An 18,907-nucleotide genomic window follows, 5' to 3' on the forward strand; every position below is an offset into this window, starting at 1 on the left:
TTGATAGCTGCTTTCAACTACCTGAAAGGTGGTTCCAAAGAGGATGGATCTAGACTGTTCTCACTAGTAGCAGATGACAGAACGAGGAGTAATGGTCTCAAGTTGCAGTGGGGGAGGAGGTTTAGGTTGGATGTCGGAAAAACTTTTTCACTAGGAGGGTGGTGAAGCACTGGAATGGGTTACCTAGGGAGGTGGTGGAATCTCCTTCCTTTGAGGTTTTCAAGGTCAGGCTTGACAAAACCCTGGCTGGGATGATTTAGTTGGGGATTGGTCCTGCTTTGAGCAGGGGGTTAAACTAGATGACCTCCCGAGGTCCCTTCCAACCCTGATATTCTATGATCCTATGATAAACAAACAAGTTTAAGGTAATAAGGTTGCACACACTGTAGATCAGAGCAAAATTCAGTTTGCTGAAATATTACATTATTTAATAGATATTAATGACTATTAAGAAGAAAACAGCAAGTTAGAATTATTCTGAAAATAGGGTGCACTTTTACCTGTCAATGACAAATCTCAAAAGATGTTCCTTGAACATCCAGCTCCATTTCTTAATAATGTTTAACAAACTCATTCTGAAAGGTTTCACATCCACCTTAAACCAGCTTTCAAATGTTCTGAAGTCTTCAAACTTGCTCATCTGAATGTAAAGATTCTCACAGATGTCAATCTACAGCAGATAAAAGATTATATTACATACACAAACATATCAAATAATTATAACCCATTCTTAATGGGGACCACATCCTGAAAAAACCTTTCCAAAACTCCCTCTTCTGGCCTTCAAACACCCCCTGCAATCTCACCAAACTCATCATCAGGAGCAAGCTCCCCACAGACCAGGACACACCAGCTCAGAGCAGCACCAGATCCTGCCAGAACAACTGATGCAAAACTTGCAGACATATCTCCACTGCTACAATGATAAACACCCCCCCCCACAACACATCTTTTCAAGAGTCCTACATGTGCCTACAACATGTAATATACCTCATCCAGTGCATCAAATGCTCCAATAACTATGTGGGTGAGGCCAGACAATCACTACGCTCTCGAATAAACTCACACGGAAAAATGATAAAGCCAAAAACATCATGTCAGCTTTGGGTGAACACTTTTCACAAAACAATCACTCCACATCTGATCTTTCAATACTCATCCGCAAAGGAAACCTGCACAACACCACCTTGAAATGGTGAGCCTGGGAACTTAAATTGATAATGCAGCCAGACACTAAAAATTATGGACTCAGAGACACCGGTTTTAAACTCACTACAACAATTTGTAACACAGCTAACTGCCTGCTAACCCTTAGCAGCCCACTTCAAAACCCTTCTGCATAGCAATCTAACCCTTATTACCCACTCCATTTCAAGTGGCCTCTTACAAGATGCCTTACCCCATATGCTTCATCTGTCCCAACTTGTATTTAGTTCAGACACGGATATCCTTCCCCAACCCTGAAAAACGCTGTGGAGCTCAGAAGCCTGTCCCTTCCACCAATAGACACTGGGCCAATAAAAGATTACCTCATCTACCGTGTCTCACTTTATATTTGAGTAAGTTAAAGCTGCAAATGACTATTTGCTTGCTTACCTGTTGTTTAAACTGCTCAGTAGTAGGCGGCTGTTCAGGCACTCCCTCATCGGCATGAGCTTCTCTCTCTTCGGAAGTTAAAACATGACCATACAGCAGAAACTGCTTCATAAACTCAGCCCGGTCATCGACCCAGAGATAAGCGTAGGTGTCCAGAGAATTTCTGTAGTCCAGGGCTTTCCTGATAACATCTGCCACTCTGTCCATAATCTCCTGCCTGATCTCAGATAGATCTAACATGTTGTCCATATCGCTCTAGGTATGAAAAGAGAAGTAGTTATTTTACAGCTGTAAGCTAACTATATTAAGTATTGGGTTAATATTAATACATAAATCATTAACTAGTTTTACACTTGCTGCAAAACTCAGGAATCCCCATCACCACTGCCACCAAAAACTGCAAAGCTACATCTGTCAGGGATTGTCTAAGTATAGTTTATCCAGCCTTAGTGCAGTGGACTGAACGTTTAAGGTTCCTTCCAGCCCTACATTTCAGTGATTCCATAAACAATCTGGGCAGCTCTCTATACTTCCGGATACAATGCCATATACAGTACTGACACAAACAGTCATTTCAAAAGAGGAGGAGAGATCTTCAGCAAGCTAGTTGAGGCTGAACATCTCAGGGAATTAATATAATTCAAATCTCCAGGTAGAGGATGTTGCCCTTCTCATATCCACAACTAATTAAGCTTTGGTTACCGAAAAGGTCACTTTGTGGACCTTCAGGGCTGAGAAGGACATACAAGGAAGATTGAATCTCACACCAAGAACAAAAAGATAAGTTTTATTAAAAATATCATGCAAATTTTTAAATATACATTTCAGGTAACTCTTTTTCCATATTTTGTTTAAATCTGTTTAAAGGGACAACTTTTTTCTAGTGTGCAATTTTTTATTTTTAATATATCATAGAAAACAGACATATAGGGCTAGATTCTCTTCCAACTGACATGGGTAAAAATCAGGAGTAACTTCATTGAAATCCATAGAGGTTACACTGATGTTTGTATTCTGAGATCCATTGATTTTTACAAGACCTAGTATTTACAATCTGATGCTATTTGCACATTATTGCAGTGACCAGGGTGTGGCCAATCAAGCTTAACGGTTGGAGCAGAAGGTCAAAGCCAAAGATAGGATCAGATACCAAACCAAAGATCAGAGCTGGAGACAGAATCAGGTGCAAGGCCAGGGGTCAGAGCTGGAGACAGCATCAGAGTAAGGCAGGTGTCTGGGGTAGGGCAGGACAGCAGGAACTAGAAGTAAACAGGAGTCTGGATGGGAAGACAGGAACCAGGAGCAGGAGGGGAAGCAGGAACTGGGAACAGGCAGGAATGCAGGGGTCAGGAGTCAGGTAAGCAGAAGGGGGCCGTAGTCTCAGCCAGCCAAGAATTCCTCCAATTGCTTGGACAACTTCCTGGTTTATATACTACACCTTAGCCAATTGGGGAGCTGGATGTTTCCCCAGATTGGGAGCTTTGAGGGCAGGGGCCTCTGCAAGCTAGCCCTTCCCTGGACCTTTCCATAGTTACTCAGATACCTAGGGGCTGAGTAGCGGTCGTGACCTGAGCGCTGCCTGTGGGCCCAGCTTTGAGGCTTGTGGTCCCTCCCTCACAATGATGCATTAATTGTGGAGCTCAAATTTTTTGCAATCCACATTTATTTTAAATTAAATTAGATTTATTACTCCCATGTATATGGAGAAAGTATAAAATACCTGGTAATTTTCTACTTCCAAGTGTGCTGCTACTCTTTTCACCTGGGCAGACATTTTGAAAACATTGCTCAAAAGTTCTTCTACTAGGTCATAAAAGCCATCTCCAGCCTCTTTATCAAGTGAAGGTTTAAATTCGATCTCTGATGCGCTAAGGATCATTTGTGCCTGAAAAAATGGAGCAGGCTTCAAACCTTTCTCTGTGTTCTTCAAGAAGAAGTCTAAATTGTGCATTATTGTATTAAAGAAACCATCAACTATAATGTCATCAATGTACTCTATATAAATCTTCCAAGAGTCTGAGGAAAAATCTGCTTTGAAGAGCTTTAAGTTTTCCTGGGAAAGAAAAAACAAGTTACAAAATGTTTTAATTATACAATTATCTAGTGCAAATGATTCATCATTCAACATATTTAACTGCTTCAATACCATTTTATGTGGTAAGTATCTAGGACAAAGTAAGATTCCAGTGAAACCCATTGTAACAGATATGGCCCTGATCCTAAAATCTGATCTGCCTGGTTGGACCTTGCACCTGTTTGCAGCCCCTTGATGTTAGTGGAACTCTGTGCAGGGACAGGGTTCCTGTATGTATCAGATTGCAGTTCAGGGCCTGAATTATGATGTTACATTGTGATTTCAATGGAGCATCACCATGTTGAAAGAATATCATTGCACACTACTACAGCACATTACTGCTTGTTCTGCACTCCAGTGTAAGCCCTTATTAGGTTTATCTACACATAATATTTTTCAAAAAGATAAAAATCCTCATCTGATCTAGTTCTTAAATAAAAACAAACTCTTTACTTGCCACTATCAATAAACAGAGATTAGCACATGGACCAGAAGATGATGTCAAAGTAATGGCATAAAAAGAAAAAGTTATTGGATAAAGAAAAAATATTTAACGTCTATTTTCTCTTTCATCTGACATACAATTTGTGCCAGAAAACAGACAAGCAGAAAATTTTCAAGGAAGTGAGCAAAAAAGGGGGCGAGGCATGCAAGGAATTGGGGTGGGAAATCTTTTTTCATGTCAGTACTTTGATACAGAATTACTTTCTTGCAAATTATTGGTAGTTGTGAGGCACAGCAGCTGATGTTTGAGGAATTTTTGTGGGGGGGTTCTTACATTTTATTTAGCTTTCATAAATAACAGGGAAATAAAACACTAAGCATTTTTCATTAAGCACGTAACTCATGTAATCTTAAAATTTAGAAAGAAATTATTTTATAAATATGCCCTCTGAAAGATAGACTACAGTATAGCTCCAGTTGCAAAGGTGATTTTACCTGTAGAGGTCAAAGGAAAAATTTATCACAGGGCACCCCAGGGTAACAAAACAGACAATGGCTGTGCCGTAATTCAATATAGACAGTAATTCCTCATCTAATGAGATAAAAAGCAATGCTAATTTCAGTCAGTATCAAGATTATTTTTCCATCTTGTCCCTATTTGTCTTTAAATGTGTTAATTTTAAAAGGGACTATTATATAATTTGTATAACTATTTCAATACTTGAACAGTCCAAGTATACATCAGTTAATTTAACTGAATGCTAACAATTTGCAGATTATAGAATATATAACCCCTTTCTTGCTACTCTAGATATACCCCACTTATCCTTAATTTAACACATTCTTTGCAGGATACTAATACAAGTGTGGTTATGAATAATTAATAATAATAATCAAAATATGCTTTTTAGAAAAAGATTAGATCATGTAAAAACTATGTATGATTATTGCAGAAATTACCTCAGCAAGCTGATGAATCCTGTAGCCATCCTCTTTTAGTAACTTGTATTTCTTAGCAAGTCTATCTTCTTTATCCTCCAGACTTAACAAAGCATCTTTCCTATTATCTTTCCTGGCTAAGAGTGTGTGTTCTGCCCATGCATTCATAATCTGCTGAATTGTTTTAATATTCTCCTTTGACTGTTGAACTCTCTGCTCCAAGTCATACACTGTAGCTTTCACTTGTTCAATATATCTCCAGCAATTCTCTTTCTGCCACGTGAACACTTCTTCTGCTTCTCTTAACTGATCATCAATGGCTCTCAGCTCAATTTCAATCAGAGGATATTCAACCTCCAGAACAGTTTGTTTAAGTTTGTTGTACCACTGAACAATGAGTTCAAGGTTTCCAATATACTGTTGGTGTAAAAAGACATTCATAGGGTGAAATTCCTCTAAAGTAGGGCCCCCAGTGCCATTTGAATACCTACATGGCTCTTTATGTTGGCAAAGCAGCTATTCAGCAGGGCCACCATACCCCTGTGCACTAGAAAGGAGAACCATTCTGGCCCCAAATAGGCCAGCATGAAATGGGTTATGCGGGACCATGGAGCTGGATGAGTCAAGGAGCTATTAGATCCACACTTTAACTATGCAGTTAAAGTGGATCTGCCAGCCTGAACTGGGTCTGCCTGTGTGGATGCTATAGCCACTATTCCAAACTGTGCTACAACCCCATTACCTTCCTTCCAGTTGCAGGATCTATTTGGTCTCCTGCAGAGTTCTCCACACAAAACCCCAGATTATGAAGAGAAAGGCATATTTCAATGATATTGTACAGAAGAATAAGTAGAGCAGACACACACACACACCCCCACTGACACACACCCAAAAATTTTGCAATAAAAAGGATATATTTCATACTTCCTGAAAACACAAACCTTAGCAAAAATTTTCCTTTTCTCATATATTGCTAACGCAGAATCTGGAATATCAGATCGATTCAACATCAGGAGATATGTCACCTCTCTCAACAAAGCCACTAGCTATAAGAAACAAAGCAGTATTATTTTGTTTTTAAGTCTCCTTTCAGAAGATGTGGTTTTAGTTTAATTCTATGTGTAACCTCAAATAGTAAGGTGCTCAGATACTACGGGTGCTGAGCATGTTTTAAGAACCTCTATAGAATAGATCCTCTTTCAATTAGATCCAGGAGAGTGAGGGTGAGGTCGGGCAGGGTTTAGCAATCTAAAAGTGCTATATACTGTACGGTAACTGCCAACTATTATTATTATCCTCCAGCTGTCTCTAGAGAAAGCATTCAATACTACAACCACCTTCTTTATTTCTGAAGGTGAAAATTCTCTCCAGTGCTGGCACAGGGCAACCGTATTTTCCAACTGAAAAACTAAGACAATAATATAAACAATCATAGGAACTGTAGCATAAAACAAAGGCACTTTCCCCAAGCATTATGATTTAATCATATACTGAAATATTAATTTCACTTTAGGAATATTCCTGATTTATATTTCTGTCAACACTTCTAATTCACGGGGAAAGAGCACTGGACAACACACATTTAACTGTAATGCTTTATATCATACCTTAGAGTCAAAATTCACACTTAGGAGACCATTTTCAGGATTGCGTTTAATTAGTGGTTGATCTAAATTAAATTGACAAACTTCATCCACCTGAGATTTCCATTCACAGTAGATCTGCTCTTCATACTGGTCAATTAAAGTCAACATCTCTATATATTTCTGATAAACTAAAGCCATCTCAGGACCTTCCAGGATTCTGGGAGAGAAACAAATCACTCAGTCCATTTTATTCATTAACAATAACATTGCCAAATAAATTTAGATGCAAAAATCTCACCTCTGACATTGTAAAAATTTAGAGAATGTCCTCTGTTTCTAAATATTTTCTTAATTCTGGTCTCATCAGCCAAACCACATAAAAAGTTAAACAGAGACCAAAAGTGAGAATGCATTAGACCTAACAGCCTCACTGAGGACAATAAAAAAAGCTGTGTGGAAGGGAGAGGGCATGCTCCTTCGCCTTCCTCAGTGGTTGTACCTATTTCCCAATAATTCCAAAAGGCTGTCCCACACTGATCTCAGAACAGTGCTGGTTTCTGTTTCGCTATTGAAGTACATATATTTTTTCTTAGTGGAACACTCCATCCATGGTGTTGCCTCATATTAAGAAGTATATATTGGAACTGAAGAGATAGGATACAAAAATTTAAAACAACCTAAGTGACTTAAGCCCTGTCACAGGGGCTGGGCTTACCGATAGTGCTGCCTAGCATTTAGGCAGCACCACGTCTACCTCCTACCACTTGCCTCCCACAAGGCCTCGAAGTTCTTAAAATCTAACAGAAAATAGCAAAAACAGAATCTTCAGCCCAGCTGAGCTCAGCTGATAGCCTCGTTCCTTGCAGGCTAGCCCCAGCTACATACTGGGCCAAGGTCACGGATTGTGTCCCCCCTCCCCCCCAACTGCCCACCTGGGGGCTAGCACACTCTGCTGCAGTCCCTGATTAGCACCTGACTCCGTCAGGCTCCCAGTTCAGGACTCCATCTCCCATGCTTCTTTCAGTCCTTAGCCCAAGAGAGAAACCTCCCAGCTACCTCTCTCCTGGGTCTCCTCCCTGGACCCTCTCCTAAGGCCCCTCTTTGCAGTAAAGGCTTCTGCTGTGGCCGTTGCGCGAGAGCTCTCAAGACAGGTCTATCCCTCTTATCTGGTCTGTCTTCCTTCTGAGCTATCTGGCTCCCTTTAAAGCTCCTGCTGAAGTAGGCTCTGCAGGTGTGGTGGGGCAGAGTCTGTTCCTTAGTCCCAGTGTGGGTTCCGAACACCCCGAAGTCCCATTTAGGCACTTTTGAAAGTTTTACCCATGTAGAATAAAGTTTTTGGTTAAACAGAGTACAAGTTAGTGTTGTCTCAAAAGCAAAGATGTGCTCAGCTTTGTTTTGTTTGTGATTCACCCATCAGACAACACTTTTTACAAAGATTAAAAAGCAATTCTGAGGTTGTACAGGATACCCATAAGAGAAGTTCACTCTGTGTGTATCAGCACTTACTACTGAGGGCCCCAAACCTGCAAAGAGAGCTGCACTGGCTAAAAGTTCTATATGTGTGGTTCATTTTGCAGATTCAGGCCCTAAAACTGTTCCTCAACTTGTATTGACATCAACAATTCTAATGCGCAAACAAGGAAGTAAACTAAAACGTGCCACAGTTGCAAAGGGGCCACAATACAGTCTCTAAAACTGTGCCCAACATTTCATATACATGCTATTTTTGATTTAACATCAAAGATTATGCACATAGAAAAACATTTACATTAAAATGGCACACAAGATTATAGTGTAATTTAGATGCCTCCTTTAAAAGTAGATCCTGGTGCATGACTGGGGCTCTCAAGTGCTATAATAAAAATAAATAATAAAATTTTATGTGAAGCCATTAAAATTTCATCTACAAATACAGATTTTTTTTTATTTTTTTTTTTTTTACAATAGTTATGTTTTGAGTTCTTGTCAATTCCAGTCTGATAACAAAATGTCTCCATCTCTCAAATCTTGATATTACAGTGAAAAAATAATATGAAGTAAACTGCTAAAGCCATGAAGTCTCTTTACCTTAAGACAATATGTACAAATCCGAAAAATCATATTATGTAAGCAATGCATATTTGGTAGATTCCTGGGAGAGAGATGGACAACCCTTACAAATTACTCTTTTTCACCAATAATTGGCAATGCCATGTTCTAAGGCTGTTAATGCTACAGTCATAAATAACTGAGTGTGAACACTCACCGGTGAGACAGATATGAGAAGTTTGACCAGAATGTCTGTATTCGTTCTCGAAGTGCTTTGGACCATTTCAGGTTTCCTGAAGTAAATGGCATATTTTTGTTTATTATTTCATTCCCCTCTTCCACCTGCAAGCATTAATATAACAAAATGAGTATACAAGCAATTATGAATTAAGAGTTCATTGGCTACACCTAACAAAAACCACGAAAATATTGCTTTTATTTTTGCTTTGCTACATACCTGCCTAATGTGCTCTTCATACAACTGTCTGCAATTGTTCAGCTCTTCATCAAACATTTGCAGTAAGATGTTGTAATTTGGGCTAAAAATCTCCATGATAACAGGTTTCTCTAGAAAATAGCCAAAGATGGCTAAAAGCTATAAAAATTAAAGAGTGTCAGATTCCATCATTTATAATACTTCAAATTTGTATTAAAAGTACCTTTTTAGTCTTATTTCACACTGAAAATCTCACATCAAAAATAGCATTCCTGAAGCGTGTGAGCCAAATCTTTATGGAGCTAGACCCCCAGTTTGCACCAGTTGAGAATCTGGCCCTATATGTTTGCCAATATGCTATTAAATCGTACTAAATGAGTGTACTGCAAAAGGCTTCTGGTGTGAATGTTTAATTTATGTCTCTTAAAACCACGGGGCTGGGATTTTCAAATTCAAATGAAGATGGGCAAGTAACTTCCTTAGCCTGCAGACTGCTCTGATCTTTCTGAGATCTTCTCTCTTCCATTTTCTCACAGTCCAGAGATCTTCCTCCTTTCCCAGTGAGACACTGGTCTCCTGATCTAATGTGATCCTACTAAACTGCATGGAAACTTTTGAAAGACACCATAATAGAGACTCAAATTAAATGTACATCCCAAAATTTTAAAAATACATAGTAAGAGAACCAACGAAGTGCCATCGTGGCTAAACAACAAAGTAAAAGAAGCAGTGAGAGGCAAAAAGGCACTCTTTAAAAAGTGGAAGTTAAATCCTACTGAGGAAAATAGAAAGGAACATAAACTCTGGCAACTGAAGTGTAAAAATATAAGTAGGAAGGCCAAAAATGAATTTGAAGAACAGCTAGCCAAAGACTCAAAAGAAATAGCAAAAAAAAAAAAAAAAATTTAAGTATATCAGAAGCAGGAAGCCTGCTAAACAACCAGTGGGGCCACTGGACGATTGAGATATTAAAGGAACACTTAAGGACAATAAGGCCTTTGCGGAGAAATTAAATGAATTGTTTGCATCAGTCTTCATGGCTGAGGATGTGAGGGAGAGTCCCAAACCTGAGCCATTCTTTTTAGTTGACAAATCTGAGGAACGGTCCCAGATTGAGGTGTCATTACAGGAGTTTTTGGAACAAATTGATAAACTAACCTGGGGTGGGCAAACTTTTTGGCCCAAGGGCCACATCTGGGAATACAAATCATAGGGTGGGCCATGAATGCTCACAAAATTGGGGTTGGGATACAGGCTCTGGTTGGGGGTGCCGGATCCGGGGTGGTGCCAGAAATGAGGAGTTCAGGGTGTGGGAGGGGACTCTGGGCGGGGGTGCAGGCTCTGGGGTGGGGCTGAGGAATTTGGGGTATAGGAGGGTACTCCAGGCTGGGACCAAGGGATTTGGAAGGTGGGAGGGGGGGATCAGAGCTGGGGCAGGGGGTTGGGGTGCGGGAAGGGGTGCAGGCACCGATTGGGAGTGCAGGAGGGTGCTCCAGGCTGAGATCAAGGGGTTGGAGGGTAGGAGGGGGATCAGTGCTGGGGCAGGGGGTTGGGGTGCCGGGGGAGGCTCAGGGTCTGGGCGGCGCTTACCTCAAGCAGCTCCTGGAAGCAGTGGCATGTCCAGAGCCACCCAGAGGGGGGGCAAGTGGGGCAATTTGCCCCAGGCCCTGGGGAAATATACTACAGTATTGCAACATTTTTTTATGGAAGGGGCCCCCGAAATTGCTTTGCCCCATGACCTCTGAATCCTCTGGGCGGCACTGGGCATGTCCCTTCTCTAGCTCCTATGTGGAGACACGGCCAGGCGGCTCTGCACACTGGCCTATCTGCAGACACCGCCCCTGAAGCTCCCATTGGCCATGGCTCCCAGCCAATGGGAGCTGCAGGGGCAGCATACAGAGCAGAGCCCCTTGGCTGCCCCTACGCATAGGAGCCAGAGGGAGGCCATGCCACTGCTTCCGGGAGCCGCATGGAGTGGCCCCCGACCCTGCTCCCCAGTGGGAGCTCAAGGGCCGGATTAAAATGGCAGATGGGCCAGACCCAGCCTGCAGGCCGTAGTTTGCCCACCCCAGAACTAAACAGTAATAAGTTACCAAGGCCAGATGGTATTCACACAAGAGTTCTTCAATTTCACATTTGAGTTTCTTCAGAACTACTAACTGTGGTATGTAACCTATCATTTAAATCAGTTTCTGTACCAGATGACTGGAGGATAGCTAATGTGATGCCAATTTTTTAAAAAGGCTCCAGAGATGATCTCGGCAATTACAAGTGGGTATGCCTAACTTCAGTATCTGGCAAACTGATTGAAACTACAGTAAAAAACAGAATTATCAGACACATTGATGAACATGATTTGTTGGGGAAGAATCAACACGAGGAAATCATGCCTCACCAACCTATTAGAATTCTTTCAGGAGGTCAACAATCATGTTGACAAAAGTGATCCAGTGGATATAGTGTGCCTAGATTTTCAGAAACCCCTTCACAAGGTCCCTCATCAAAGGCTCTTAAGCAAAGTAAGCTGTCATGAGATAAGAGGGAAGGTCCTCTCATGGATTGGTAACTGGTTAAAAGATAGGAAAGAAAGGGTAGAAATAAATGACTAGTTTTCAGAATGGAGAGAGGTAAATAGTAGTGTCCCCCAGGGGTCTGTACTGGGACCAGTACTATTCAACATATTCATAAATGATCTGGAAAAGGGGATAAAAACAGTGAGGTGGCAAAATTTGCAGACGAAAATTTGCAGACAACTAAATTGAGTAGTTTAGTAAGTCCAAAGCAGACTGCGAAGAGTTACAAAGGGATCTCACAAAACTGGGTGACTCGGCAACAAAATGACAGATGAAATTAATTGTTGATAAAGGCACATAGATTAACATCCCAATCCGAACTATACATATAAAAAGATGGGGTCTAAATTAACCGTTACCACTCAAGAAACAGATCTTGGAGTCATGGTGGATGGTTCTCTGAAAACATCCACTCACTGTGCAGCAGCAGTCAAAAATGCTAACAGAATGTTGAGAATCATCAAGAAAGGGATAGATAATTAGACAGAAAATATCATATTGCCTCTATATAAATCCATGGTACACCCACATCTTGAATACTGCGAGCAGATGTGGTCGCCTCATCTAAAAAAAAAGATATATTGAATTGGAAAAGATACAGAAAAGAGCAACAAAAATTATTAGGGATATGGAACAGCTTCTGCATGAGGAAAGATTAAAAAGACTGGGACTTTTCAGCCTGAAAAAGAGATGACTAAGGGGGGATATGATAAAGGTCTATAAATTCACAACTAGTGTGGAGAAAGTAAATAAGGAGGTGTTATTTACTCCTCATAACACAAGAACTAGAGGTCACCAAATGAAATTAATAGGCAGCAGGTTTAAAACAAACAAAAGGAAATACTTCTTCACACCAGGCATAGTCAACCTGTAGAACTCCTTGCCAGAGGATGTTGTGAAGGCCAAAACTAACACGGTTCAAAAAGAACTAGATAAGTTCATGGAGGATAGGTCCACCAATGGCTATTAGCCAGGATGGGCAGAGATGGTGTCCCTAGCCTCAGTTTTGCCAGAAGCTAGAATCAGTGACAGGGGATGGATCACTTGATGATTACCTGTTCTGTTCACGCCCTCTCAAGTACCTAGCATTGGCCACTGTCGGAAGACAGGATACTGGGCTTGATGGACCTTTGTTCTGACCCAGTATGGCTGTTTTTATGTAGGTGAATGCCTTTCTAAAACAAAGTCTACTATTTGACAATCCAGAAGCAGGAAAAACAGCTACATTCTATGAAGAATGTATGAGATTCAGTTTTCATGGCATATGCTATGCCTGGAGTATTTAAAGGTTAAACAGATCTGAAGTCCATAAATTACGCATTAACTGAATTTTTAAAACTACCTTGCGTCTTAACCCTGCTCAGCGCATCCAAATTCACTGCAAGAAATAGCATAACTTTAAAAAGGAGAGAAAGAATTACAACAAAGCATACATTCAACTGCATCCAAGGTGGCAACATAAGAAAAATGCACTTCAAATTATTTAGTTGAATATTAACTACAATTGTCCTAGACACACTGTGCATTATTAAACAGTTTACAAGACCTGCCTTGACACAATTTGAATGTAATCTACATGGTGTATAGCTACTACCTGACTAACAAATCACAGTATTGACTTTGTCCTGACAATTATTGTTTTCCGTACCTTATGTTTAACATTACAAAATCCAAAGGCAAACAAATAGTTCTTCAAAGGCTGGATAAAGCAGCAGGTTTTAGTGACAAAGTGAAAAAATCATAGAACTATTTTTCATTTGAGATTATTTCGCTTTCACCCTCTGCATGCAATGCACAGAACACACAAAACATTAATTGGGAGCTTGCGAATTTCCACCTATAGTACTAAACATGACATTCACAGAAAATCTACTGCCACAAAAAACAGATAAATAAGCTAAGCATAGTGGGTATGTTTTAAAAAAGTACTTATATATACAAATACCAGAAAAGATTACTTCACAAAACATTATAAACAATGAGAAAAGTAATTTTCTATGAGTGCCCTTCCACAAGGGGCTGAGGGCTTCTGGGAAGTGCTAGATGATCCAAACTCTCACTCAGGCAGAGACAACAGGTAACCGTTGAAAGAGAGGGGGGCACAATTTAAAGGTTCTGGGGGGCTCCTCACCACCCCACACGTCGCCTCTGCTGCCCACCATCGGCCCTTTGCATGCTCTCCTCTCTCTGCCTCCCCTCTCACTGTCCCCTCCCTGCTTTGCCCTTTCAGCCCCCAACCTGTGCTGCTGCTCCATATACCCCCGGTGGAGCACCTGCTGCTCCCAGCACTGTGCAGAGAACCAGCCCCTGGAAGGAGCGCTCAGCACACATGCAGCCTGCCCAGCAGGCTCCTTCCTCCCTCACCGCCTCTGGCTGGGCCAGGGCCCCAGGAAAGCCCTCCAGCACAGCCCAAAAGGAGCTGAGCCCTGCGTGTGCCAAAGCTTCCCGGATCCCCATGCAGCGCAGGCACAGGGGAACCTCTTTGCTCCTCAGGAAAGTGCTGGAGTGGAGCAGGGAGAAGCGATTTCCAGCCCATTCCTGCCCCAAACTCACAGGCTTTGCAGCAGTCCCCCAGGCAATGGCTTCAAGCCCTCTTCACTGCTGCCCTGGTAGGCCTGTGCTTTGGCCCCAAGGTGTGCAGGGCTTCTCCATCCTCTAGGCTTCTCCATTCACTGAAGCCCCTGTGGAGCCCAGCACCCATGGCTGGTTCAGGGAAGGTAGGAATGGGATCTGCTGGTTCCCCCCCAGCCTGGCTCCCACTTCTGGGTGCAGGCAACAACCCTGTCCCTCTTGCTGCCACCACCTGCTCCAATGGCCTGGCATGGACAGTCCCTCCATGGAGATCCCCGGGACCCTGCTGAGCCCCCTGCACTGCAGTGGCTCCGCCCTGCCAGTGCTGGAAATGGAAGGCAGAAATCTGGGGAGGCATGTGATCCTGCATGCCCCCTCCCCAGTACATCACCTCTGCCTCAGGTCAGGAGGCACTCAGCACCTTGCCGGATTGAGCCCAATGGAACTACTCATATATTCAAAAATAAAACACTTAAGTGCTTTTTGGACTAGGGGGACAAAAGCCTGATCCAGAGCCCATTGAAATGGGGACCTTTCCATTGACTTTAATGGACTTTGGATCAGGCCTTAACAGTGGCTCAATGTCTGGAAGGGACTTGCATTCATAACTTTATTTAAAATGTCTGTAGTATTAAAAATATTAGGGCTGATCCTGCTCACACTGAAGTCATTCACAAACTCCAGCTGACTTCTACAGGAGCCGACTGTCCCTAGTCTCCAACTTTCAACTTGATTAGAGATGTCCTAGAATAACCTCCTAAAGATGAATTGCACTCAAGAATGTATTATTATAATACTTTATATCTAGTATTTGTGATTACTGAGCCACTTATATGACTCAGTAATATTTCATCTGGATTAAAAGTCAAAAATATTCAACTCTATTATCTAGCACCATGGTGACTTTTAAACAAAGAACTGATTTATAGTTATGTTCGTTCAGAACTGACCTTGAATGCTGATTCTAAACCAGAACAGTCAAGAAATCCTACACAAAGGATTGACCCAAGACGTCTGTCAAAATCCAGGATTTTTGCTTTAAACTCAACATAGTGATCTTCAAATTCCTGTAAAATATATTTTTTTAAATCCAAATTTTAATTTGTATTATAAGAATTTTTTAATCTACTAAAAAGAAGTACAACTATCACAACTCTTTCCAGAAAAAGACCAATAAAGATTCCAAAACAGACTTAAGCTATCAGTGATTTGATTTATTGAGATCCTTGGAACCAACCACGTTGTCTTAATGTTTGCTTGTTTCTTAAATGGAAAAGGAATTTAAAATAAAATGTGTGTGTTTGTTTATACTGGGGTGGACAAACTTTTTGGACCAAGGGCCACATCTGAGAATAGAAACTGTATGGCGGGCCATGAATGCTCACAAAGTTGGAGTTGGGGTGCAGGAGGAGGTAAGGACTCTGGTTTGGGGTGCGGGCTCTGGCGTGGGGTCAGAAATTAGGAGTCCAGGATGTGGAAGGGGGCTCTGGGCTGAGGTGATGGGGGTTGAGGGCTCCAGCTGAGGGTGCGGGCTCGGGGTGGTGCTGGGGATGACAGGTTTGGGGTGAAGGAGGGTGCTCCGGACTGGGATCGTGGGGTTAGGAGGGCGGGGGGGGGGGGATCAGGGCTGGCGCATGGGGAAAGGCTCAGGGGTGCTGGCTCCAGGTGACGCTTACCTCAAGCAGCTCCTGGAAGCAGTGGCATGTCCCTTCTTTGGCTCCTACACAGAGGCGTGGCCAGGCGGCTCTGCACGCTGCCCCATCTGCGGGCACTGCCCCTGCAGCTCTCATTGGAGCACCGTAGAGGGCCAGTGGAGTGCGTAGGAGCCGGAGGGGGGCCACGCCGCTGCTTCCGAGAGCCGTGTGAAGCGGCCCCTGACTCTGCTCCCCAGCTGGCGCGCCGGAGCGGGACAAGCCTCAGACCCCACTCCCCAGCAGGAGTTCAAGAGCCAGCTTAAAATGGCTGGTGGGCCAGATCTGGCTTACAGGCCGCAGTTTGCCCACCCCTGGTTTATATCCATCTGGAACAGGTTCACAGAGGACCAGACTCACAGAACAGTTTTGCAGAAGAATGGGATGGACACATCAATAAATAACACTAAGGCATGTAGAAAACTTGATGACAAAAATTATGGCAATCAGAACCTGGGAAGAGGGAGGAAAGGGGAAAAAAAAAAAAAAAAGAGGCCAAATAAATTACAATCTATATTTTTGACACTGAGGGATGTATGCTGGGAGATATTAAGTGCAGTGAAGGCAGCATGCTTAACTCATATGGGAATGAGAATCTGAAAATGCTTCCAAACAACATATCTAACAGAGATTAATCACTGGGGCCCAGATCCATTGACTTCAGTGGAAGTTCGGAGCCTAAATACCTTCAATGATTGGGGCCTGGGTAAATTCTGATCGACATTGAAGTCTCTAGTGGGGGCAGCATCAACCCTTCTTTAATTCAAGGACTGCTGCAATGTGGGATCTTTTGACCACGTGTGGTTGGCTTATTAAGGGGTATCACCCAGGATCTCTTCTTTTTTAGGGAAAAAGATGGAAATTTCAAGTTATGAAGATATGAATTCCATTGTTTTACATATGTTATTGTGAATGTGTTCCATAAGCATAATAGCTGTTCCCCAGATAAACCAGATATAATGCTGTCCACTGAAAATAGTGGCAAACACACAAATTACAGAAATGTACACTATAGCATCTGGTATATGTATCTCCATATGAACCCAGCAAAAGCCTCAAAGGATCCTAAATTTGAATCTGGAGATTTGCACATCAGCCAAACGGTTCCCAAGACTTTTCATTTTAGTCACACTCTCGACAAACTGGAGATAACCACGTTGATTATGTGCTTGTAAAAAGCTTTCAGAAAAGCTTTTCTAGTCTCTATTTTACAATGATGTATTCTTTGCTTAAAAAAAAAAAAAAAAGGTCACAAAAAGGCCACAGTTAAATGAACATTCTCTCTTTCCACCACAGGGTGGACTCTAAAGCACATGTGAAGAAAATTTTCACAAGTAACAGTAGTGCATCTGACAAAGTCTATTCAAGGGACTGGGACCTGCTTACTTGAAAGACAGGTTCTCACTCCATGGTGTACTTCTACCCTTGTGACCAGCAGAGGCATTCAGGATAGAGCCCTCTGGTAAGAAGGAGCTACTGGCAGGACATTTTGCTTGAGTTGCTCTCAAATTTTGAATTAACCCCCTTACTCCACCACCAACCTCAGTTTGAAGTAACCTTAATTTGTTAATGTCAAAGCATTATGTAAAGCCCATCCCTCTTCCAGGTCATTTGGTGGATGTGAGAGGGAATGGGGGATTTGTTTGATTATTCTGGTGCTCTAACTATATGGAGCTAGGTAGATTGGACTGGCTGTCTCTATTATAAATGTTGTAAGTAATATTTAAACTGATGTGCCGGTACAAGGGACTATTGGATAGGCACTTTTTAAAGGCATAGAAATAAATAAAGTAAAATTTTCTCTCTGACATTTTGACAGCATCCTTTTAAGTTCTTATGAAGAAATCCCAGTATAAATCAAATTGGATTAAAAGTTAATAATTGCATTATTTGTACTGACTTGTGATGTTATTGTAAGCCAAATACATGGATGTATGGCACAAAAATTTGAAAAAAAAACCTAGCTGTTCTATAATATTTTGTTGGGCAGGTGTGGTAAGGAGAGAAATGTCTACTTTCTTCTTGAATGTGTGCCAACGAACATTACTCCTTACTTTCATTCCTACGCCATTAGCCCTTCAGTCAAACAGAGGTTCCCAACAAGTTTTAACAAGCCTAACTTATCTCTTTACTTGTTATCAGAAAGTGAGATATATGGGCATCAAACTTCCACTCAAATACACTAACTTTCAAATCAACTAAGTAAGCAATGAGTTAGAGTCAAAGATACTATATGTTTAATTAAGATAACCAGAGAATCAGCAGCTACTGTATATTAGGCAACAGAATAACTGTTGTTTTCTACAGGAGAGCTTTCTATAATACAATACTCCCTTAATATTTAAAAGATAACAGTTAACTAATTATTGCTCAAGTTTAGGTTAATATCTTGAGGCTCTTTCTACACAGAGCACTGTTTGTAGGTTTGGACTCCCCATCTGGCTAAGTAATTCAGCTGAAAACACAGCTGGCTAAAGAACAAGTGTGAGTGTCTCCCATGGAGAAGAGTTCGTGCACAGGATTCTCTTTCCACTATGTACCTCACCCTCCAAGCAGATATTTCCTCTTGATTTTATTACAACAAAATAAATCACTATGGGCCTGCTCCCACTGAAGTCAATGGCAAAGTTCCTATCAACGTCACTGATGCAGGATGAGGCCCTATGTGACTGTGATACCAGTTTTGAGAAGCCAATCTGTCAGACCTTTGGTGTAACTTAGCCTTGAGCAAAGCAGAACTTGGCACCTACTAAAAACAAGCAACTGGGGGCAAACACTCCAAATTCCAGTAGTAGGCTCTAGCAGCTTATAGCACCGCAGGCAGCCCCATTGCTTGCCCTCATCTATGGCTGGCTAGTTATGCAGACTGACCTCACAATCATAAATAAAAAATAAAAAACCCTAGGCAAATGCACTGTCACTAGCACCGTTTTTTAAAACTAAAATTACTATGGTTCTTGTCAGACTCA

General features: G+C 41.7%; 1 protein-coding gene across 1 annotated transcript in view; it reads right to left on the minus strand.

Moving 5' to 3' along the window:
* Positions 1-18,907, minus strand: part of DNAH11 (dynein axonemal heavy chain 11) — a 299,590-nt gene that overhangs the window by 238,106 nt on the left and 42,577 nt on the right. The window contains exons 9-17 of the mRNA XM_084618686.1: positions 15,198-15,314; positions 9,125-9,262; positions 8,885-9,009; positions 6,661-6,856; positions 5,995-6,099; positions 5,075-5,470; positions 3,317-3,649; positions 1,597-1,851; positions 501-670 (exon numbers count right to left, since the gene is read on the minus strand). Of these exons, the coding sequence (XP_084474812.1) occupies positions 501-670; positions 1,597-1,851; positions 3,317-3,649; positions 5,075-5,470; positions 5,995-6,099; positions 6,661-6,856; positions 8,885-9,009; positions 9,125-9,262; positions 15,198-15,314 (1,835 nt within the window). The remainder of the gene's footprint in view (positions 1-500; positions 671-1,596; positions 1,852-3,316; positions 3,650-5,074; positions 5,471-5,994; positions 6,100-6,660; positions 6,857-8,884; positions 9,010-9,124; positions 9,263-15,197; positions 15,315-18,907) is intronic.

Source organism: Lepidochelys olivacea (assembly GCF_965140295.1).
Source record: "Lepidochelys olivacea isolate rLepOli2 genome assembly, chromosome: 2".
In the NCBI taxonomy this organism is placed as follows: Eukaryota; Metazoa; Chordata; order Testudines; family Cheloniidae; genus Lepidochelys; species Lepidochelys olivacea.